Below are 23,651 nucleotides of genomic sequence, written 5' to 3' on the forward strand. Positions count from 1 at the left end.
CACATTAAAAAAAAGAAGAAGAAGTGATACATTCTACTAGAAAGGGTACATAGGGCGTGCCACTCGACAGTTTGGACAGGTCTGGAGTTCTCTGCCTGATGTGCAGTCAGTGTTTCCTATAAAACCAAAGGAGTACCTGCTCAGAGCATTTCTCCCACTGATGGAGGCTGTAGAAGAGCATGGGTTTTAAAAGCAGCAGCCACCAAGTTCAGCTCTGGCTGTGCCTTGTACCAGCTGGGTGACCTTGGGCAAGTTGCTTAATCTCTCAGTGAATATTTATCTGAAAAGTGAGGTTAATAATTTCTAAATGCTGGTTTCTTGTGAGGATTGTAGATAATGCATGTAAAGATCAGAATGTGCTCAAAAAACATAGGAGAAGTATGATCAATATCATAGTTTTTCTACATTTTTATTTTCTGTCTTGGTGAAAATTTTGTGATTTTACAGTCTTAGAACACATGGAACCATTATGTGTTTCACAACCCATAGTGGGTTGTATACTTGTGACAGTACTATCATGTTTCCAACAATTACACTCTGTTGCTTTTTGCTTTGGGAAGTTGGGGAAATTTTGGCCACTCCCACATCTTGTTCCACACACTTGTCAAATAACAGATACTGCTATGATGGAAATCAAATCACAGTGTTTCAGAGTTCTCAGCACATGCCAAAGGGTAATGGTAACTCTTCCTGACCCAGCTTAGATCTCCAGTAGGTCTGTGTTGGTGTCGTAGGTGTGTTTTCCATGATCTTCCAGCTTCATCCCCCATTATTCCTGGGGCAGGGAGCTGGACAAACACAAATGGAAGAGCAAGAGTGAGATTAACAGGAAAAGACAATAAAACTGCCAGCACACACTGATGTTAAAGTTGTCTCCTTGTCCACAAGCCAAAAACCTAGTAAGCCTACCCTGAAACAGCCGATGAAACACAGGTTTGGGAGCGGGAGCAGGGAAGACTACTTTGCCACTGAAATAAGGCAGCATGATCCATCCTACTCAGTTTTGTGAGTACTGTTGCCGTAGCTACCACATAAAAGCTTCTAGTCCCTCCCTTGAGTCAAACTCTGGCACAGGTGCATCCCTGGGCCACATGCGTGGCCCCAGCAGCAGAGGAGGCTGGGACAGTCAGTATCTAGCATTTTCAGCTACTGTAAGTAGAGGTAATTATTGCCCCCTCATAAAGGCTTATTAGCTAGGACATTCCCTGAATATAGGAAAGGGTTCAGATGCCAGGCAGACAAACCTAATAATAAATGTCCAATACCATCCACAACAAAGAAAGATACCATCAAAAGAGAAAAATAAGAGCATGTTGGGTGATCGCCTATAGGCTTATTACATTTCTGTCATTTTACACGTTGAGTTAAAGATCCAAACACCAAGAGGTCCTTTGGTAGAGAGATCCTGGTTGCCTACTGAACATTTCTCCCTTCTCCCTTAGTATCAGAGCCCTATGTTTTTAGGGGTAGTAATGTACCCAGCTAATAAACCACATATCCCAGCCTCCATTACAAGTAGGAGTGGGTGGCTAATGAGCCAAAGCCATTGGTTGGGGCTTCTGGGGAAGCTCCCTAAAGGTGCTGTTTTGCTCTTCTCTCCTTGCCTCCTTTTTCCCTGCCCAGGACACAGAAGCAGTGGCTAGAGCTCCAGTAACCACTTTGTATCAATGCAGCAATCCTGATACTGGAAGCCAATTGCCAAGGATGGCAGAGAAGAGATACAGAAAGCCTCTTAGTATCTGATGACCTGTCGAACCAGCAGCCTTGGACTACCTAACAACATTCCTCATTCATATGCTGGAAACATATATGTAACCTTATTTAAGCCATTGTTACTTTGAGTCTCTGTTACTAGTAGCTGAAGGTAAGGAAGGCAAGTCCTTAGGGATACCAGCTGTCTTCAGTGGTTACACGAGTGCTTCTCTTCTAGTAGTCCAAGATGGCATCATCCTCCGGTGCATAGGAAAATCCCAGGAATGCACTTGAGGCCCCAGAGCTGCTGGCCACAGTGTCGGGAGTGCAGCCAATGGACTTTGACACAACTTCCTGGGTGAACTCTGGGTCAAAGTGTTTCAAGTCAGCAGGTCCTGCCTGTGAATATAAACCAATGGTGAGATGGGAACACTAGGGTCAGAGCCGCCAAAGGAACCCACGAGCCCTGAGAGCGATGTTAGGCCTCCCCTCCGAATGCCTTGTGGACACCCACCTTTAGCTATCACTTACCCATGTGTTTACATTAATCATTTTATTCCACATGGTCCACTAACCACATATCAATTCCTCTAACCTCCTGGCACCCTGCCTGCTTCACATCAACCCTCAGACAAGTCTAGTCAACATACACTTACTGACTGTCTATCAGCCACTATTCATGGCACTGGGGACACAGAGGAACAAAATAGAGTGGGCCCCGGCTCTCATGGAGCCTATATTATGCAGAGGGTAGGAGGATTGATAATAAGCATGTACACAAATAGACAAATAGACAATCTGGGTTGTTGACAGGCCTTATGAAGAAGATAGAATAGGGTAATATGGTAGAGAGTGACTGGCTGCTTTCACCGTTTTGGAGGAAGACCTGTGTATGAGATTGTAGAAATGGTCACAAATCCTGCATTTGCCATCCAGAGGTAGAGTCCATCTCTCCATACTTATAATATGGGTTAGCCATGTGACTTGTTTGGGGCAATCTGTTACCAGATGTGGTTCAAGCAATGGTTTGAAAGATGCACATTAGGAGTTGTTCTCTCTTGCAGCACTTGGAACCCCGGGCCACCTCCTGAACAAACCCAGGCCAGGCTGCTGGACTACGAGAGGCCTTAGAAGGAGAACCCAGTCTCCCCAGCTTCTGGCCAACTCCCAGGCATTTGAGTGAGGCACCTCTAAACCACTGACATGAGAGAGAGCAGCAGAGACTAGCTGGCCTGGCCCAGGCCAAAAAAACTCACCCAACCAACCCAGAGAATTGGGGCAAAATACAAAATTGTTGTTTTAAGTCACGTAGTTTGGGGGTGACTTGTTATGCAGCATGAGCTAACCAAATTAGTCTCTTTGTGAAGAAGGTACAGTCTGTGGAGAATGCTAGGCCACCTGGGTTTTCCGAAGTAAGCAGGTGAACAGGTGGAAGGGTGTACGTATGTGCTTGAGTGTGCAAGCCTTAGGTTGCAGAACCAAATAGACCATGATTTCCAGCTTCTTTAAAAGGCGACCAGGCACAGCGGTCTCAGTTCAGGGCTGAGAGTTCCAAGACCAGAGTGTAGATCCTGGCCCTGGCTCTTGTTAGCTGTGTGGTCCTAGACAAGACAGACATTATCTGTTTTCTACAAATGATATCGATGCTAAAGATACTTATCCAAGTCCTCACAGAGGTGGGTAGGTGGCAGAACCAGGAATCCACACCCAGCGTGTCTTACTTTAAAGTCTATTCACTGCATTCTGTTGCCTCCCTGTCCAGTATTTTTTATATTGGTCTCTCTCCAGGGTGTATGTTCAATATTATCCTCTGGGTCTTTTTTACATTCCCAGATAAAGAAATTTTTCAGGTACCTGGACTGAGCGTAACCTATCTGACAAGCACTGTCAAGAATCTGGAGCTCAAAGATACGTTTGTGAGCGGGTAATTGACGAAAGGCCAGGTGTAAATAGCGAGTTCACACTGCAGTGTTGACATATGCAAACTACATGGATGGAAAGGGCTTGACCCTATTGGACACCGCAGGTGGCTGAGAGACCCTCCAATGTCCGCTTCAAATGAGGCTCCTTTCATGCATACTACCACTGCTAATTAACATTCAAACACTAACTGCATTCACTATAAATCAAAGAAATATAAGTTAAAACAATATGAGATACCATTTTTTACTTAACAAATTTGCGAAGTTAAAAACAATGAACTGCACATGTTGCAGAGACAGACAAGAATTCTCCAGCAGACGCTGCTGGCAGGAAGCTGATTCTCCTCCCCACCACACAGTTAAAGCAGTAGGAATCAAGAGCCTAAACAGTTATGAATCAAGAACCAAAGGGCTCCTGGCTGGCTCAGTCTGTGGAGTGTTGACTCTTGATCTTGGGGTTGTAAGTTCAAGCCCCATGTTGGGTGTAGAGATTACTTTAAAAAAAAAAAAAAAAAGCCTTAAAGTGTTCACATACTTTGACCTGGCAATTCCCCATCTGAAATCCATCTTAAGGGAATAATCAGCACTCTGAGCAAAGATACATGCTTAAAGAGGCACCTGCATGGCTCAGTGAGTTAAGCATCTGACTTCGGCTCAGGTCATGATCTCATGGTTCGTGGGTTTGAGCCCTGCATTGGGCTCTGTGCTGACAGCTCAGAGCCTGGAGCCTGTTTTGGATTCTGCCCCAATGCAATGTTTTGGATTCTCCCTCTCTCTCTGCCCCTCCCCCACTCATGCTCTCTCTCTCTCTCTCTCTCTCAAAAATAAATATTAAAAAAAATTTTTTAAAGATACACACTTAAAGGTGTTCATCAGTACATTATGATAAAGAAAGAATGGTAGTAACATAAAGCTCACCGTTAGGAGCATGGTTGAATAGATTATGTTACTTACCAACATAGGGTTTAAATATTATGTAGCCATTTAAAATGATACTTATAAAAGTTTTACATGATTTGGGGAAATAATGACATAGTTTTTAGCAGAAAAGAAAAAGGAAGGGGAGAAGATACCTCTATGTATAAAGTATGACCTGTGTAAGAAACACAGAAAAAGACCGTAGGGAACACGTCAGCAGCAGTTTCTCTCGGGCAGTGAGATAATAAGCTTTTCCTCCCTGTTGCCTTAAACTCTGTTTTATATATTTGCTACAATAAATACATGTCATTTTTATTATCAGGAGAAAAAAGGTTAAAGACAGAAAAAGACATTTTTATAGGGCTTGGTTCTGTCTGGGTGTGCTATGTGATAGACCACTTTCTTTCTTTCTTTCTTTTTGAGGTTTAAAAAATGTTTTATTGGGGCGCCTGGGTGGCTCAGTTGGTTAAGTGGCTGACTTCGGCCCGGGTCATGATCTCGCGGTTTGTGGGTTCGAGCCCCGCATCGGGCTCTGTGCTGACGGCTCAGAGCCTGGAGCCTGCTTCCGATTCTGTGTCTCCTTCTCTCTCTGCCCCTCGCCCACTTGTGCTCTGTCTCTATCAAAAATAAATAAAATGTAAAAAAATAAAAGGTGATCACCAAGCCCAAGGTCATCTAGATTTAAAAAAAAAAAAAAAAGTTTTATTTATTTATTTTCAGAGTGGGGGAGGGGCGGGGGGGGAGGGAGAAATCCAAGCAGGCTCCACGCTGTCAGCGCGGAGCCCAACACAGGGCTCAATCTCACGACGGTGAGATCATGACCTGAGCTATCAAGAGTCAGATGCTTAATGGACTGAGCCACCCAGGCACCCTGAGATTTTATTTTTAAGTAATCTCTACACCCAGCATGGGGCTTGAACCTACAACCCTGAGATCAAGAGTCACACTCTCTTCTACTGAGCCAGTCAGGTGCCCCCAGAGAGTGCTTTAAACAGCAATGAGGGTTATTGGTGTTGAAAATGAAGGAAGGCTGTGTGGCTCATCACACAGAGCTGGGCTGGAAGTCGGGACTTCTGAGTTTTGGAACCAGTTCTGCCTCTAATTCACCATGTGGTCTCAGACATATCATTGAGCCTCTTGGGCCCTTGGTTTTACCACCTGTAGAAAGAGGGTTGGTCCAGATACCCTCCAAGCTCCCATTAGCCCTGGGAATCCAGAATCTGGGACATGGTGACCTCTTACCACATTTGGGTTGAAGGGTGGAGTCAGCCTCTTGTGGTACAGGTCATCCCAGTTTATGGGGCTGAAGAATACATGGTTCTTTATCTCAAGCTGCAGGAAGAAGGTGCTGATCAGAGTTCCCCATAGCACCCCACCCCTCTCCACCACCCACCCCCATGTCCCAGATCTCCAACTCTACTGGCAGCTGGCTGTCAAGCCATAAAACCTTTACTGGGAAAGTAACCTACACTTCCAGCTGGTTTCCTGGGACAAAGGGGTGTTTTGTAGCCAGGCCTCTTCTCTCATCTAGAACCCAAACCCTTCTCCCCCAGAGCATTTGTTTATTCACAATTATTTACTGAGCACCTACTCTGTGCCAGCACCATGGTATGCTTTGGAGGTATGTCCATGAATAAGATAGCAGGACCTGCCCTTGGGGTTCCCAGGGGCTCTCGCAACCCCACCCACCTGCCTCAGTGCATCTTGATTCTTCTAGAATACAAACCAAAGGAAAAGATTACATCAAGTCAGTAAGGAAGGTTAAGGAAGTAAAGCCCCAAGAAAAGCTACAGTTTCCCGGAGACCCAGAATTTAAGACTCAGCCTTGGGCATGAATCACTACTTCTTTCCTAATCTAAGCCAATGTCAGCATCAAGTGCCTCCTATCCCAGCAGGACCCTCTCTGGATCTGTGTTTTGCAAGGAATGATTCTCCAGCTCCCTACATCACACCCTCCCCACCCTGTGGACTTGTTAAAAAGCCAGATCCATGATATACTGAGTACCCAAGAAACAGATAACACTGGTTGCCTTTAAACTAAGGAACTGAGTCACTAGAGGAACTTTTTCTGAATATCCTTTGAATTATGATCTATGTGAATATACACCTTATTTGAAAAATCATACATATTTTTTAAGATGCAAATTTCCACCTGGAAGAAGGGGAACAGTGTTCATGAAAGTCTCCCTCTTTAAGCTGGCTAGGGATGGGTAGACAAATGCCCTAAAAATTGTTACGCTTCACAGCATCTGGCATGTGGGGGTACAAATGCTTAAAAAGCACTATGTGCCAGGCACTGGCCTAAGTGCTTTGTATATATTAATTCATGTAATCTTTGTAGCAGGTATGAGCTAGGTGCCATTATTGCCAGTGGGGAAACTGAGGCTTAAAAAGAGAAGTTTGCCCAAGGCTCTACAACCAGTAAGGACTAGTAAGGTGGAGGAGGGATCTGAACCCAGGTAGTCTGTTTCATAGTCTCTGCATCGCAACCACTCTGCCAGAAAGAGAAAGCAAACTTCCAGGGAGAAATGCACTGTGGTCTTCCTCTTATAAATTCAAACAGTCTTTGGTTGACTCGAGAATGTAAGATTATTTTTTAAGTGCTACTTTAATGAAAAAAAATCATGAACTCATTGCAGGAATGGACAAATTATTCATCTCTATATCCTGAGTGCCCAGCCTGGCACTGGCACAAAACAAGTCCAGTCCTCTCTCTGCACAGAAGCCAGAGGAATTTCTTAAAACTGAAATTGGGTCTTACCACACCCCTATTCAAAATCCCCTAAAGTGTACTATGCTTCTTGTTTCTGCCACAGGACCTTTGCACATGCTGTGCCCTGTGTCTGGGATGCCTCCTCTCAGCTCTCTGCATGAGTGGTTTCTCTCATCCTTCAAGTCTCAACTTAATTGTTACCTCCTCAGAGTGGACCTCCCTCACCATGCCAGTGTGAATTCACTCCCTCTCATTATCGTCTATCTTGCTTCATTTACTTCCTGGTACTTGTCACACTCCACAATAATTATACACCATGATGTTTGTTGTCTGCCCCCCCCCCCAACTTAATAAAGCCAAGGACCCAGCCCATTGAATCCCTAGCACCTAGCTTGATGTCTGGTGCATAGTAGGTGCTCAGTAAACATTGGCTGAATAAAAGAACCAAACTAAAGGAAGTAATTAAGCAGCAGCAGCTGTGAATTTCCAGAGGAAGCAGTTAGCAGTGCCTGGTTTTAGAGGGCAGCTGGATGCACATCACTGTGCTTCTCAGCTGCTTCTGCAGGATGCTGAGTGCCCTGTCAGGGGCCAGTGGTCCACTGGCAGTTCACCTACAAAGTCTGATTTGGAGCCCAGCCGCTGCCTCTGGTCCTTGTGGAGAAGGCCTTGCAGGAGGTCGCAGGCAGCCACCGTCTGGCCCCCCGGGATCTGTAGCGGCTGGTACAGAATATTCTCATACATCTGGGACACGTCTTGGCTGTAGAAGGGTGGCTGGTGAGAGAGAGAGAGAAGCTGGAGGCTCATCCATGCCAAAGCGGGGGGAGGTCTCAGGGAGAGTTGGAGCAAAGCCAGATAATGGAAAGATTTAGCCAGACCGCGTGTTGCGCAATGGCTCACATGGCAGATCGGAGAGAGACAGAGACCTCTGGGCTTCTGGCTGCTGGGAAGGCTGAGAAGGGACCTCCCAAGAGCCTGCCCCATCCCACCTCTCTTACCCCCTCTTGTGCACCAACTCTGCACTTTGCAAAGTTAACACTTCCCCCCTTGTCATTCCGGCCCACCCCTCACAGCCGTCTCTGAAGGCAAGCAGCAATTTGTTGATGAGAACACAAGGCTCAGAGAGATCAAGCCACATGGCCAGGAAAAGAGCCAGCCCCAAAATGTGCCCAGAGCCCACTCTTTCCTGGTGCTCTCCACCCCCACCTCCTCCACTGGCCCTTCTTTGTCCTGACGCCACAGAGCCTGCTCTTTCACATCCCCCGTGCTCTGTTGACAAAGCCGCCGGAGCAATGCCTGCGCTGGGGTGAGTCTACCCAAGCCTCCAACTAAGCAGGCAGCTTAGGATGGGGCCCAGGGCTGGCTCCACAAACTACCATCCTTGGGATCTTTCTGGGCCTGTTTCCCTCTCTGTACATAAGAACAGCTCCATTTCCTATAGTGGCAGCCTCCAAAGGCTGTTTCAAGGTGCCAAAGAGTGTGTGTTGTCAAGCGCTGAACTAACATTACTGAAAAATATACATAATCCTCACATCATCTTTTTTAGCTTGGAGTAGAGAGCGAGCGCCCTTTCGGTTCCTTGAGGAGCCTGAATGGCTACACAAGGCAGAGATCCACCCCCAAGGGACCGAGCCACAGGTCCCTTGCAGATGTTTACACCCTACTCACCAGGCCTTGCAGCATCTCGTAGAGAACTGCCCCCAAGCACCACCAGTCCACCGCCCGGTCATAAGGCTCTTTACGGAGCACTTCTGGAGCCAAGTACTATTGAGAAGAAACATACGTTATCTAAAGACACTCGGCCTCAGTCTCCCCATTTGTTTTATTTTTATTTAAAAAAAATTTTTTTTATATGTTTATTTCTTTTTGAGAGAGAGAGAGAGAGAGAGAGAGAGAGAGATGCAGCACAAGCAGGGGAAGGGCAGAGAGAGGGGGAGACAGAATCCAAAGCAGGCTCCAGGCTCTCAGTGGTCAGCACAGAGCCTGATGTGGGCCTCGAACTCACAAGCCATGAGATCACTACCTGAGCTGAAGTAGGATGCTTAACCCACTGAGCCACTCAGGGGCCCCTCAGACTCCCCATTTGTAAACAAGGCACTGGGAAGAAAAGATCACTAAGGGTTGCTCCTGCTGTGATATTCACCTGGTTGTGTGCATATGTTCATTCAGCATCCATTTGTCAAAGGCTTACTCTGTGTATGACCCTTTGCCAACGTGCTGGGGACATAGGGAAGATCAGGCAGGACTGCATTGTACAGTTGTATATGTTGTGCAACATACAAAAGTACTAGCCAAAAGGAGACAGGGGGATGCAAGCCTGGCTGTGATCAACTCACCAAGCCATAACCCTAGTATAGGGCTATATCTGGCAACTTTATTAATATTTAATGGGGTAACTTTTTCTAGTGAATCTGCCCAAGGGGGTGCCTTTATCTAATTTGTGCAGAGCATCCAATCGGTGTCCTGGGAATAGGAAAGCCCTGTGAGTACTCACAGTGCATTGTGGAGACTAATGGTAAAGCGTTAGTAAACATGGCATGTGCTTGTACTGGAAACCGTAGTAACAGAGAGATGGACAGGAATCGGGAAAGAAAAGGTGACACTTGAGTTCATATTGACAGACGAATGTATGTCACAGAGCTGTGCCTTCCAACAAGAAGAGGACCTGAGGCATGACAGTGTTTTCTGCCAAACCCAAGGGCTTGGCGACCTCTTAGCCTGACGTCTCTGCCATGAGGAAGGGACAGCAACAGACAAAGCCATTTTGAGAGACTGTGTGGGTCTGGGAAGGGCAGGAAGTTACACAGACCTGAGCCCTATATAGGGCTCATTTAATCTACTAGAACCTTGATTTCCTCCTCCATAAAATGGGGTTCCAGGATCTCTCTTTTAAGGTTATGTGCTAATCTGTGTGGAATATGGTACACGTGTAGGCCTTAAACAGTGGTCGCAACTATCGTTACTCTTGTCTATGCTTTCTGGCATCACAGCAGGGGCTGAGTTATGGAAGAGATGACATGTTGGGGCCACATGTCTCCTGCACAAGCCAGGGTGTCATATGCCCTGCTCCTTGCCGCTGACAATGTCCAAGGAAGGGATGGCTGGGCTGTCAGGCTTTGGGACACCAGCTCTGTCCAGAAGACATCCTACCATATACAAACACAGACAATGGCTCCTGCTCGGAGTAGTCACCTGTCCATCAGCTGTCCCAAAACCAAATGGAGGAAGCCCAGCTGACATCTGAGATCCAGATGTTCAAGCATATGGAGAACAATAGAGCCGCTAAAGTCTTGTCCCATGTCCCATCAGGAGGAGCTTCTGCCCTGCGGCCTCTGCCTTCTAGCCCCCACCCAGATATCTGTCAGCTGGGAAGTCCTCTGCATCCCAGGTCCAAGGGTGGGAGTTCAAGGAAAGATTTTAACCCCAAGGCTACAGGGAGGCCTTGGCAGGACAGATACACATGTAGGAGCTACTGCTGAGACCCACAAATCTGAGCCCTCCAGGTTCTTGGTGGCTGGCAGAGGGAGACAGACCAGTGTCTTACACTCCCAAGTCCTGATCTTAACTGTCAGGCCGAGCCCTCCTGCTCCACACGGCCCTCACCCTGTGGGGCAGTGCTGTCCCATACGGCAGCCACTTATTACATGTGGCTCCCGAACACTTGAAATGAGGCTGATTTTAGCTGAGGTGGACTGAAAGTGTAAAATACGCTCTGGATTTCAAAGACTTAGTTAGAAAAAAGGAATAAATGATCTCAACAATTTTATATTGATTGTATGTTAAAATGACAATATTTTGTATATATTTTTTTTAAATGTTTATTTTTTTTTAGAGAGAGAGAGAGGGTGTGAGAGCACACACAAGTGGGGAAGGGGCAAAGAGAGAGGGAGGGAGAGAATCCCAAGTAGGCTCCATGCTGTCAGCACAGAGCCCGATGCGGAGCTCAATACCATGAACTGTGAGATCATGACCTGAGCCGCGATCAAGAGTTGGACACTTAACCGACTGAGCCACCCAGGTGCCCTTCTTTTTACTTTTTTAATGTGGCTACTGGAAAACTTTACATTGACTATATGGTTTGCATGGCTATTTCTATTTCTATAGGTCTGCATTGCTACAGAGCTTCACCACCTGCTGGCCGGGGCCCAGCAGGCCCCTGAGCTGGTGCTGCCGTTACACAGATGAGGAAACCAAGGCAGAGTGCACAGCCAGATCAGGGCAAGGGCTTGGGTGAAAGGCGTGAGCATTCTTCCGCCCCTGCCCAGTGTAACCTGTTGGTTCTAAGCAGGAGTTGAGGCTCAACCACTTATGACTTGACCTCTGACCTCCCCTACAAGGTTTGGCTTACCTCGGGGGTGCCACAGAACGTGGATGTGGTCTCCTCGGGCTCTACACCCTCCTTGCAGAGGCCAAAATCCGTCAGTACCACATGTCCCTGCAGGGGAGGGGGGGCAGGGGCAGGAGAGTGGTCTAAGCTCAAGGTATGGTCAGGCCTAACCCCAAAGCCCAGGTAGTATACCCCAGGCCAGCAGCTACGGAGACTTATGCCTCTGGCACTGGCTATATGTTCCACTGGATGCCAGGAGCAATACAAGGGGCAAGGTGGGGAGATAGCATTCCACTGTCTGCTCCCAGTTTATCACAGACTCAGCCGTGCTCTACAACAATGGCAGCCCCATGAATGTCCTTGCTGGAGGGGTCTGGTGGTGGCAGCTGCCCTGACAGAGGGCTGGAGACTCAGAAAGTAACTGGGCAGCTGGGCAGAAGAGTGGCTAGTGGAGGGTATGGAGACAGTGGGTAGCATGGGACTCTGCTCAGATCCCGTCTTTAGGGACTGTCATGCCCATCCCCTCCCCCCGTCCCCGACTGGTGGGACACTGCCTTCTCTCAAAGTTATGCCCCTCCCAAGGGGCAATCCACACCCAATGACAGGTCAATGCAGGGACACAAAAGCCCAGCCTCCTCGCCTTAATTTGGAACAGTTCCAAAGAGTTGTCCCAGCTGGGGCCCTCGCCACCCCTGTAAGATCATCTGAGGCCTCCTCATCTGCAACCACAATGCAGGTGGGCTTCCACCTCTATCCAATCTTGCCTCCTCACCCCCTTAAAACCGAATCTCTTAGAGCATTCCCCAGTAACCATCTGCATTCAACACTCCATCTGTTTCCAGGGAACCCAGTCTAGGACATGGAGAGACTACAAAATCCAAGAGCCTCCACTTGGCTCCACCCTTGCTCATACAGACCTCATATACACACACATGCACATGCGCATGCGATGTGCACTTACATGCGTGTGCACGCACATGGGTACACATGCACACATACTTGAATGCATCCCTACCCATATGCACACACGTACAATGCATGCATGCACACTTGTAAGCACATAGCACACATGTGCACCTATGCACACACACATACACCAACCTGGCAGTCCAAGAGAATGTTCTCTGGTTTCAGGTCCCTACAGAAAACAAGAGGAAAGAGCACTGTAATGTCTCAACCACTTAGTGAGGAGAGTTGGGCCTCTAGAGTCCTGGTGGGAGGACTATTCACGGAGGCTCTCAAACATGTAGAGGGGGAGACCAAGGAGAATGGGCACTTGATCCTAGAAAGGAGGATCCCTACTCCCACTGCTGAACCATCCTCCTTAGACAGAGGACCAAGTTCACTGGCGTTTAATCGGGACCTAGGGGTCCACACAACCCCTGGCATTTGCATCAGACAGCCCAGGCCTGGCTCTGAGCCACAGGCAGGCCTCACCTGTAAATGATGTTGAGGGAGTGCAGGTAGCCAATGGCGCTGGCCACTTCGGCGGCGTAGAACCGGGCCCGGGGCTCCAGGAACCGGCGCTCCCGCTGCAGGTGGAAGAAGAGCTGGAGGGGGAGGAGGTGCATGAGAAGGTCTCTAGGTGGGGGGCTCCAGCTCCTAGAGTGCAGGGTGGGGGGCAGCTGGCCAAGTCACCCCCTCTGTGAGCTGCAATGTACTCAGATGAAAAAGAGCATGCTGGCCCCCACCCCAGACCCTAGTTGTGTGTGTCCAAAGGGTCAGCAGGAGAGACTAATTCACATGGATTGACAGGTACTGGGTTCCAGGCTCCAAGCCAGACCCTTCACAACTCTTATCTCATTTAATCCTCATGACTACCTTCCAGGTATCAAATATGATGCCAGTTTCACCAAAGAGGAAAGTGGGAGGGGCCAGGTGACTTGTCCAAGGTCATGTAGCTCATAACTGACAGAGCTGCCATTTGAACCTGGGTCATTCAAAGATGTGTTTTTCCTCCCACCTGGGCAGTAAGATTATTATAGCTGTCAAACTGAGCCCAGCCTACATCTGTCCATGGGCCAATTGCTTTGGTCTGTTTTGCTGGCCTAGAAAGGCCTTAGCTGCACCAGGGGACTCAGGGATGCAAAGCAAAAACTCTCCTCTTTGGTATCAGGCCAAAAGTCATGAGGTCACACAGACAACATCTGGGGTCACTTGCTCAGAGAGACAGAGTGAAGTCCAGGATGGAGCCCAGTTTATCCCAGCTGTGCTTCCGGGTCACCAGGTGACCTCAGGTCTCAATTTACCACAGGGACCACCCCCACCCAGTGGCCTGTGGTATAAAATGGGGACACTGGAAATCTTGACCACAGAGTTCCACTAACACTGACTTTGCCCAGGTGCCCTGAAGAGTGTCTAGGCAGCTTTGCGTGGGGCAGTCAAGAAATGCTCATGGCTGGGAGCCAGACAGACTTGCATTCAAATCCTGGCTCTGCTAGGTACAGCAGGCTGGGTGGCCTTGAGCAAGTGAGTTACCTCCCAAGCCTCGGTTTCTTCAGCTACAAAATGGGTCTGTTGTAAGGATGAGGTGAGATAATTCCAGAACCTGATACACAATGGGCATGTCAGAGCCAGCCCAGGGGAGGCTCCCTGTGGGCCCACCCACCTCTCCCCCGTTGACATAGTCGAGCACAAAGTAAAGCTTCTCGGGCGTCTGGAAGGAGTAGCGTAGGCCCACAAGGAAGGGGTGCTGCACGCTCTTCAGAAGCACACTGCGCTCCGCCATGATGTGGTTCTGCTGTGGGGTCATAGACAGGGGCCCATGTCACAACCCAGCACAACCCCTTCTACCCTGGCACTGCCCACACTGTCTCACTGGTGGGGGTTGCTGGGCCCAGGGCCTTCTCATGCCCCTACTCAAATAACGGCTGTGGTTCCTTATTCCCCTCAGAGCCAGGCTCCTTGCCTACTAGCCAGGATTCTAAACGGATCAGCCTCATTCCCAGCCACAGCACGTAGGTACAGCTCCAGCCCCAGGGGTCAGAAACCCCTGCTGCCCTCCTCTGGGTGATAAGGAAAGTGTATGTGATTACTACGTTCATGCTTTTGTTCATGCTGTTTTCCCTGCCTGGACGTCCTCTTTTCAGACCATCAGAATCCTACGTTCAAGGCCAGCTGCCAGGCCACCTCCTTCGCAAAGACTTCCCCCATCTGCCCTCTTGATGTCCTTGTTATCATTAATTTCCTTGCCCAAGTCCTCTGATTGATATTCAAGCCTCTCTCAGGGCCTGTTCTATCCCCCTCATGGGGTTGGCATTAAAGAGACTCAAGTCAGCTGAAGCATCTAGAACTCCAGGATGGCTGTGGCTTTGAGGGGCCTTTGGAGGGTATCAAGTGTGCCCCCAACACTGCACAGATAGGGAGACTGGCAACTAGACAGGGCGGAGGACTGCCACGGAGCCCCGAATTCCCCAGGCAAAGGCAGAGGGCTGGGACCTTCCTTCTGAAGGTCCTATGGGTGAGTCGATTGGCTTGCCCTCCTTGAGAAAGGTCAGTGCCCTCAGCACCACCTGGCTGCCCCCTGCGATGACCACCGCTGCACCCAGCTCCATGGGTCCTTCAGAGTTGGCACCCAAGAGCCTGGGAAACCACCTTAGCCTGGGAACAAGAAGCAGGAGGGGAAATGCCCGTGTGCAAGCTTGGATACCTCTTTCTTCTGTAAGATGGACTTTTTCTGCAGCACCTTCACTGCGTAGAACATCCCGTCAGACTTGCGCTTGGCCAGTAGCACCTGAGCAGAAGCACAAATGCAAGGCCCCACAGGGGACCTACTCCTCTGAACTTCTTATTTCTCAGGAGCCCCCAGTTCTGGCCCCACGTCCATGATTCTGCAGGCTGTGAGCTCCCTCTTTGCACATGCAAGTGACAGGCAGAGGGTGGAGGAGGTCAGGGAAGGGAAGACCCAGGCCTCCCAGCCTCACTGTGTCACTCACCTTGCCATAGCTCCCTTTGCCAATGACTTTCAGGAAGTCAAAGTCGGTGGGCCGGGCACTGGGGGAGGGGAAAAGAACACGGGTCAGTGTTTGTGAATTTGGGAAACCTGGCTCCTGAGATCATATCCAGGCTTCTTTTTAACTTTGAAGCTGGGGAACAGAGGGCTCTTTCCAAGAGACAAGCCTCCTCACCACTGAAGCATGCCATGATCTCCCAGCCAAGAGGACTTCGAGGACAGGCCCCTGCCCCTGGGGATCCAGTCAAGCAACCAACAGGCGAGTTGGGGAGAAAACCAGACACAACTGTATAGAAGACAAGGGATCTGGCCTCCAAAGCCCGAGAAGGGCCTGAAGGGTGGGGAGCTGCTAACAATGCAGACTTTGGGGTGCATTTCAGGCACAGGGCTCATCATGGGCAAAGGCTTGGGAAGTAGTGGGAGATAAAGCAGGGGGACAGTCCTGGGTCCCAGATGGCAGAGGGTCTTGGCAATAGACCAGAGAACATGGATTTTATTCTCAAGGAGAAGGGAGCCAGGTACGAGGAGAGCCAAGGAGGAAGAAAGTTGCTTGAGAGACCAGAACTTACTTTGGGTTGGCTGAAGGCCCCAGGTTGACGTTCCCATTGGCCCTTGAGGGCTAAAGATATTTACAGAAAAGTTATTAAGATCATCAGGGACTGTGTTAGGATCCTCTGCACCTCCCGTTCCTCTGGCCTAGGCCCTGCTCCCTTCTCTACAGGCCTGCTTCCTTCCTTCTTTCCACTCGTCTACCAATCTATCCCCCATCTCACCTGCTCCTCCTAACAGCCTTGGGAGGCTGCTGACTATTGTGCCAATTATGAGGGTGAGGAAACTGAGACCCTGAGAAAAGCCATCCAAGGACTTACAGGCAGCTCCACTGGCATTAGAATCCAGGGGTCTTCAGGGCCAATTGTGTATCCCATCTTCTTCTTGAATCTCTTGCCCAACTCTACGCCCTACTTGCCCTGCAAATTAGCCCATTTGCATGAGCTCACAGAGACCCCTGTCGGCCCCCCAGTCCTGCTCTGTGTTGGCCCACCAGGCTAGCCTGTGCGTCCTCAGGCTTCCTCCAGTGTGGGAAGAAGTGAGCCCCCTGGTGGTGGGTGGGGGAACCAAGACTCACTCACCTGAGGACTGGGGCTGCCCGCCGGGCTAGAGTCCATTCTGTAACCGTGATCAGGTGGGTTCTGGGGGCACAAGGGGGACCAGGAATGAGAGAGCTGTTGTTGGGGAAGGAGCATGACCTGTCTAGAGTTTCAGGCACCGCTGCACTGTCCACCCCTCCCTGGCCCTGTGCACCTGCCATAGTCTGAGCATCACCTACCGGAGGCCAGTGCCCCCTGCATGGGAAAAGAACTGAGGTGCCCTGGACCCAGCATCTCTAATCAAACATCTCAAGAGAGAGCCAGGGAGAATGGCCCAGGGTATCCCTCCCAAGCTGAATCTTTTCAAGGGCTGGGGACAGCCAGGACAGTAAGATCCCTGTGAGCCAGGGCAGATTCAGAAATCTAGGATGGCCAGGGCTGGAAGGACCCTTGCAGAGCATAAAGTCCCAACCCTTGCCCCCCTTTCACAGGTGGGGAACCTGAGGTCTAGAAAGGGGTTCGCCTGGGGCTACACAGTTTGTGAGGGGCAGGCTGGGCTCCCCAGGCTCCCAGACAGGCATGTTGTGACCCCAAATTCCTGTGGACACCCTGATCTGGGATCTGTGTCATATTGACTATTATCTCCCTGCCACAAGGACTTCTACCTAATGCCCCTGGAATGCCAGCTGCCCTGGGAGCTTTGGGCCCGAGCTATGAAGAGACCCAAGCCTGGCTAGTGTCTGTTTGAAATCAAATAGTGAAGAGTGTGACCACCTGGTCTAGGCAGCTAGGAGCACAGTGTTTTCCTGCCCCCTGGCCGGCAGGGTGAAGGAGGCTGGTGTGCCCAGGCCCTGGCTCAGGATGCCCAGCGCCCCACAGACTCACCCCTGTTTGGAAGGCCAAGGCCAAGAACCTAGAGGCTCATGGAAGCTGCCCGGTACTGTATATCCCAAGACCCCAGCCTTGACCCACTGTGGGGCCTGGGCTGCAGCTTAGCCTCTCTGGGTAGAAACCACCCATCTTTACAAGGCAGGATCCTACAGCAATCACCCCATGGCCTTCTTGGGAGCTGATGAAGTGACAACAGGGGAAAGGAGGGAATCGCCCACCCCAGGCTGCTCCAAGAGGCCCAACCTTGTGGAGCCCTGAGAGAACAAGCCGGAGAACTGCCTGAGAAACGTAGCCTGGCTTCAGCCAGTGCCCCAGGGTTCGGGCTCCCCCAGGGGGCCCACCACACCGCCACACCCTGTCCTGGGCTGACCCTTGTAGGCCCCTTTGCCAGGCCCTGTCCTCTCCAGCCCCACGTACCTGCACAGCCTGAGGAGAGGCCCCGGAGGGAACCAGCAGTTGGAGCCGGAGGACAGGCAGTGGACAAGAGAGCCTCTCTCTGTTCTCCCAACAAGGGCCGAAGTGTCTGTGCCTGGCGCCGGCCCTGCCCCAGCGCCCAGCTCAGAACTCCCAGCAGCAGCAGAGGGCTGTTGATGTCACATGGGATCCAGCAGTGCTTAAGATGAGACCAGAGACCTCTGTTCCCTCAGGGACATCGCCTCCCCCTGGAGGGTGGGTGGAAGGGGGTGGGCAACAGCTGTAGGAATGCCCTGCTGACGCTTGGGGCTTTTTAGAATGCGTTTGTGTGGGGGTCAGGCTGTGTGTGTGGTGTGTGTGAGTGTGTGTACAGGTGTTTCATGCATCGATGTGCTTCAGTGTGTCTGGTGTGTCTGCGTGTCCCTGCACGTGAAGGCTTTTGTGTTAGTGTGTCTGAGTCTATGTGTAGACTACTGCATGTGTTCTGCTTATTAGTGTGCATCAATGTGACCGTGTATTTAATCTTGTCAGTGTGTCTGTGCATCTGTAACTGTGTTCTCTGTGTGTGTATCGATGGGCTTCTGTGTAGTGAGTCAACATGTCGGTGTCAGTGTGTATCTTTATATATGTTGATGTGTTGTATGTATGTGTGTGAGTGTGAGTCTGTGTGTGTGTCTGCAGATGAGTATAGGTGTCAATGCATGTGTATGACTGCATGTGTAACCACATGTGTATTTATAGGTTATTGTGTGTCTGTTCGTATTGGTTTATATTAGTGAGTGAGTGTGTGTGTGTGTGTGTGTGTGTGTGTGTTTATGTAGGGGACTTGTCTGTAAGAAGACATGCTCCCTGGGGCCTACCCAGGCCTGGTGTAGACAGGCCATCATAAGGTTCCAGAGACCTCAGTCATGGCAACTGAGAGCTCTTTGCCTCCTGAGAATCTACAGATATTTCAGAGCATAGGTATCTAGCTCAGTGCAGCTGGCCTTGGTCTTTGCCGAACACTTGGCCATTTGGGCCCTTCCTTGCTGGCTGCTCCAGGACTCTGGCCTACTGTCTCCAGGGCAGGTCAGGTCAGCCCAGAGCTCTCCAGCTTTGTGAGCGATAGGAAGCAGGGTCCCAGTCAGCACCCTGGCTCGTGAAGGCCCGGCTGCATGGTGCAGTCATTAGGTACTCGTGGGGTCCCTTCCTCTCCCCAGGAGATCCTGAGGGTTGTTCTGAGGAATGAAAGAGTTGACAGGGCCTGACCCAGACCCTGCCTTTCCGGAACTTTCTGTGTGACAACCATATGCTACACTTAAGCCTCTGCGATTCACCACAGTGGAGGGATCCATAGGCTGGGGCTAAGAAGGTTGGACAGAAAGGGACCTGAGCCCAATGGCCTCGGCGGTTCTCTCTGGGCTCCGAAGAGCAGGGGACCTGAGGGTGGCAGCAAAGAAAGCCAGAGTGAGCAATATCAGAGTCTTCCATCTTTCAACCACACAGAAATGTTGAACCAATACACAGATGGGTAGGATGTCATGTTGACAAAACACATAACCAGAACAAGGACACTTCTTCTCAGTAACAAGACACTGATGAGGCCTTTATTCAGCAGCACTGTTTTAGAACAGGAGAAGAATAGTGACCATAATCATAACTGAAATGCCCGGCTCAGAGCACGTCAGAAGACCCGCTGGCTGTAAAACTCCCTCTCTTGACCTTACGTCCCTCTCCAGACGCAGTTCTGCTTCTCTGTTCTCCTTTCCAGTTAAATTCCTCGAAAGAGCTGTCTGGACTCAGTTTACACTCCTTCTTTTCTCTCTTGAACCCATTCCAAAGAGGCTTTTTTTTTTTTTTAATTTTTTTTTTTTAACATTTATTTATTTTTGAGACAGAGAGAGACAGAGCATGAATGGGGGAGGGGCAGAGAGAGAGACACAGAATAGGAAGCAGGCTCCAGGCTCTGAGCCATCAGCCCAGAGCCCGACGCGGGGCTCGAACTCACGGACCGCGAGATCGTGACCTGAGCTGAAGTCGGATGCTCAACCGACTGAGCCACCCAGGCGCCCCCCAAAGAGGCTTTAATCCCAGCACTCCACCAAAGCAGCGGGCCCGTGACCCCCGCATTCCAGAGCCAGTGGTGGCACACCGGTCTTCCCACTTGGCTTTGGGATCACCTGGTTTTCCTTCCACCTCACCTCTTTCTCCATCTCTTCTGCTGGATTTGTCTCCTCTTCTGCCACTGGCCTATCCCCATAGTCCCCAGATCTCTATCTATACTTGTTTCTGAGTCAATCACAACCAGTTTCATGGCTTTAAGTACCAGCTATACACTCGACAATTCCCAAACTTGTCTCCCTAGTTCCGACTCTCTCCTGCACTAAATCTGGGTTTATATCTCTAACTGCTCCCTCAGCAGCTCACTAGTTGGGTCCTTGGAGGCACCTCACTCGTAACACATCCAAAACAAGAGTCCTGGCTCACATCCCTTCCACTCGGCCCCACCCTGATCCTCTGTCAGTCTTCCATCTACCACCTGCTCAAAAGTTCAAGCTGGCAACTTGGAGTTCAATTTAGAAATATGGCACCCTCACCCACCTCCAGTCCACCATGAATCCCCATGAGACTCTACCTTCAAATTAAATCCAGAAGGCACTGCTACTCGCCAGTTCTGCTGCAACCTCCCTGTCTGAGCCACGGTCACCACTTGGCGTGGACTATTGCAATAGCTTCCTACTGTCTCCTGACGTTTATCTTTACCCTCTACAATCTTTCTCCACCCAACTCCAGAGAGCCACTTAAAAAAAAAAAAAATCTAAGTGGATCACATGAGCTGGCTGCTCAAAAACTCTGGTTGCTTCCGGTCACACCTAGGATTAAAATCCAAAGTCTACCATGGTCTGCAAGATTCCATGAGACCTAGCTCCTATCACCCTCTCCACCTTGGTTCCCATGCTCTCCCTGTCACTACACTCCAGCCTCTCTGGCTTTCTTGCTGTCACTCAAACACACAGAGTGCCCTCTGGCCTCCTGCCCCTGGCATTTACTTTCCACTCTGTCTAGAATGCTTTTCCCCCAGACTTCTGCATGGCTAGGCTTCCACTAATATCCCAGAGGCCTCTGCTCAAATGTCACCTCTCAGGCCTTTTCTGAGATTATGAGTGACTGAATACCCTGGTTTGTCTGGGACTAAGGGTTTCCTGGGATATGAGACTCTCAATGCTAAAGTTAGTACAGCTCTGGGGCAAACCAGGATGGCTGGTCACTGTACAACCCTACTCCCACCCACTCTTGATCCACTTTTTCTGCTTTGTGTTTTATTTTATAACACGTACCACACTGACACCTTATCATCAACTCTTTGTTTTCCGTCTTAAACTAGAACATTGGCTCTGTGAGGGCAAAGACCTTTCTTGTTCACTGTTGAATCCACAGCACCTAGATAAGGACCAGCAATATGATCGGAGCTCAGTATGTATTTGACTAATGAATCAGGAACGAGCTGATAAGATCGATTATAGTACATACATAAGGTGGAAAAGTACCCAATTGAAAAATAATAGCTAAGGCTTTGTAAATCAAAACGGGAATATGTGTGTCATACAATGTCAAGCAAAAAAGGACTTTTCAAAATGATAGGTATATCAGGGATACTAGCTGTATAAGAATGTGGGGCACCTGGGTGGCTCAGCGGGTTGAGCGTCTATTTTGGCTCAGGTCATGATCTCGTGGTTCATGGGTTTGAGCCTCGTGTTGGGCTCTGTGCTGACAGCTCAGAGCCTGGAGCCTACTTTGGATTCTGTGTCTCCCTCTCTCTCTTTCCCTCCCCTGCTTGTGTTCTGTCTGTCTGTCTGTCTCTCTCTCAAGAATAAATGAACATTAAAAAAATTAAAAAAAAAAAGAAAAGAAAGACATGTATGCGCAGATACATTTGTGCGTAGCCACCAAAAAAGGCTAGAGGGTTGTGACCCAAGGGGACAGTGGGTTAGGCTAATTTTTGTATTTGTACCTTTGTGTAAAATGTCTCAAGGTGTTGCTGTTCACTTAATATTGCGGCACTAAGGCCTGGGGAGAACTCTGACATGTGCACTTCCCACCACACTCCCATTGCCTTGACTGGTACTCACACCTGTGCAGCTCTCAGCCTATGGCTGCTTTCACTCCTGCAGCATAGTCTTCTGATTGTCTGGCCAGAGGCTGGGCATCAATATCTTCTCCTGACTATTCAGACCTATAGAGACCCCTGGGAACTCCCAGCATGTGGCCCAAGTCCCTCCCTGAGCCCCACAAGCCCGCCCCTTCCTTCTAAGTGCCCCAGCCTAGACTTGCATGCCTCTGTCCCACCAGCTCATGGACCTGCTCACTCGTCCTTGGGCCTGCTGGACACAGTGAGGGTGGGGGTCACACAGTTCCCTGTCCTTGGTGCACTGCTTTGACCGTTCTGGTCTTCTCAGCTAGCCCTTTGCATTCAGCCTCATATGCTTTCCCCAAAAGTCTTGCCAGATCATCCGCTGGCCCCGATCCCATAAACTCTTGTCCCCTTCTTTGGGCCCACTGCTGTTATTACACTTGTCTTCATTCTGCTGGAATTTATTCATTTACATGCCCGTCTGCCCAGTGCATACCAATGACATACCAATAACAGTGCAACCAAGTGCCAGCTTGGTCTTATTTTGTTCCCACAGCACCAGGGATTAGAAACCATCATTATCCCTGTTTTGAGGAGGAGGAAACTGAGGCATGGAGAGGTGAAGTGGCTTGATCAAGACCCCTAGCTAGTAAAGGATCTAACTGGAATTTGAGCCTAAGTAGTCTGACTCCAAAGCCTGTGTCCTGGAATTTCAGGAAGAAGTTAGGAATTTAGAAGAGGAAGGCATGGAGTTAGAGGGAAGGAAGTGAGGGTATAAGGGATTAGTTAGGAAGAAAGGAAATCGGGTGGCCCAGGAGGCAGAGAGGTAGTTGAGAGGGAAGGAAGGAAAGGAGAGAGGGGAGAAGAAGCTAGGAAGGAAGGAAATTAGGAGAGAAGAGAGGAAGGCAGGGACAGTTAGGAAAGAAAAAGGAAGGAAGGGAATTAGGAAAGACGGTGTTAGGAAGGAAAGGGAGGAAACTGGTAGCCAGAAAGGAAAGGAGCCAGGTACCTCGTGTGTCAGCTTGGCAGCCCAGCAGGCTGGCAGGCAGGGGTCCTGCTCATGCCTGAGCCTCTCACCTGAAAACTCTGGGTCCAAGCTCAGGTCCTGGGGAGCAGTCCTGGGCACAGCTCTGTCCTCCTGTCTCTCGGCATGGTCCCTCTGACCTGAAACCCAGTCCTGACTTGCCGGACAACCTTCCCAGCCGGGAGCGACCTGTCACCCACTCGCTTGGCTCCCAAACCAGCGGGGAGCTGGCTGCAGGGCCTTTCAGTTACTAATTAACTCTGGACCTGAATCAAGATGCCCAGCTGTACCCACTGGCTTCTAGACAGGCCCTGCCCCAGGGACCCTCTGAACTTTTAAGAGCTACTGCACAATTCAAGTTGTGTGACCTTGGGCGAGTGACCAGCTCCCTGAGCCTCATGTGGATTGATGAGGATCCTGCGTGTCCTGCCTCACAGGGAGGGTCTCTGAGGTCCCTTGCCACATGGTCACATTTGCGTTCTCTGAAATGGCCCCCAGGTTCAGCCCAAATGCTAGTCTCCCACATAACCTTCCCTGACTCCACCAGCTAAATCACATCCCCTTTCCCTTAGTGCCTGGAGGACTGGCCATTGAAAGGGCTT

The 23,651-nt window shown here is 49.9% G+C and overlaps 1 protein-coding gene across 7 annotated transcripts; it reads right to left on the reverse strand.

Annotated features, from left to right (window-relative positions):
- Positions 1 to 393: 393 nt before the first annotated feature.
- SGK2 (serum/glucocorticoid regulated kinase 2) lies at positions 394 to 23,275 on the reverse strand. 7 transcript variants are annotated; one of them, XM_019458446.2, is made up of 15 exons: positions 23,103 to 23,275; positions 17,918 to 18,162; positions 16,652 to 16,711; positions 16,091 to 16,140; positions 15,505 to 15,562; positions 15,219 to 15,302; positions 14,178 to 14,306; positions 13,007 to 13,119; positions 12,671 to 12,707; positions 11,591 to 11,677; positions 8,911 to 9,006; positions 7,861 to 8,016; positions 5,775 to 5,864; positions 1,892 to 2,091; positions 394 to 788 (listed from the first exon to the last, which is right to left on the reverse strand). In XM_019458446.2, exons 3-14 carry the CDS (start codon positions 16,685 to 16,687, stop codon positions 1,927 to 1,929), a joined length of 1,101 nt encoding a protein of 366 aa, XP_019313991.1. In that variant the 5' UTR covers positions 16,688 to 16,711; positions 17,918 to 18,162; positions 23,103 to 23,275; the 3' UTR covers positions 394 to 788; positions 1,892 to 1,926. The 7 variants fall into 7 exon arrangements, 6 of the variants coding, with proteins under 6 accessions (XP_019313991.1, XP_019313989.1, XP_019313987.1 ...); XM_019458444.2 differs by having other exon boundaries at positions 14,178 to 14,309; positions 17,918 to 18,084; positions 23,103 to 23,274; XM_019458442.2 differs by having other exon boundaries at positions 14,178 to 14,309; positions 23,103 to 23,274.
- Between the last annotated feature and the right edge of the window lie 376 nt (positions 23,276 to 23,651).

This window comes from Panthera pardus, unplaced genomic scaffold (assembly GCF_024362965.1).
Source record: "Panthera pardus isolate Hobbes unplaced genomic scaffold, ASM2436296v1 HiC_scaffold_25, whole genome shotgun sequence".
In the NCBI taxonomy this organism is placed as follows: Eukaryota; Metazoa; Chordata; class Mammalia; order Carnivora; family Felidae; genus Panthera; species Panthera pardus.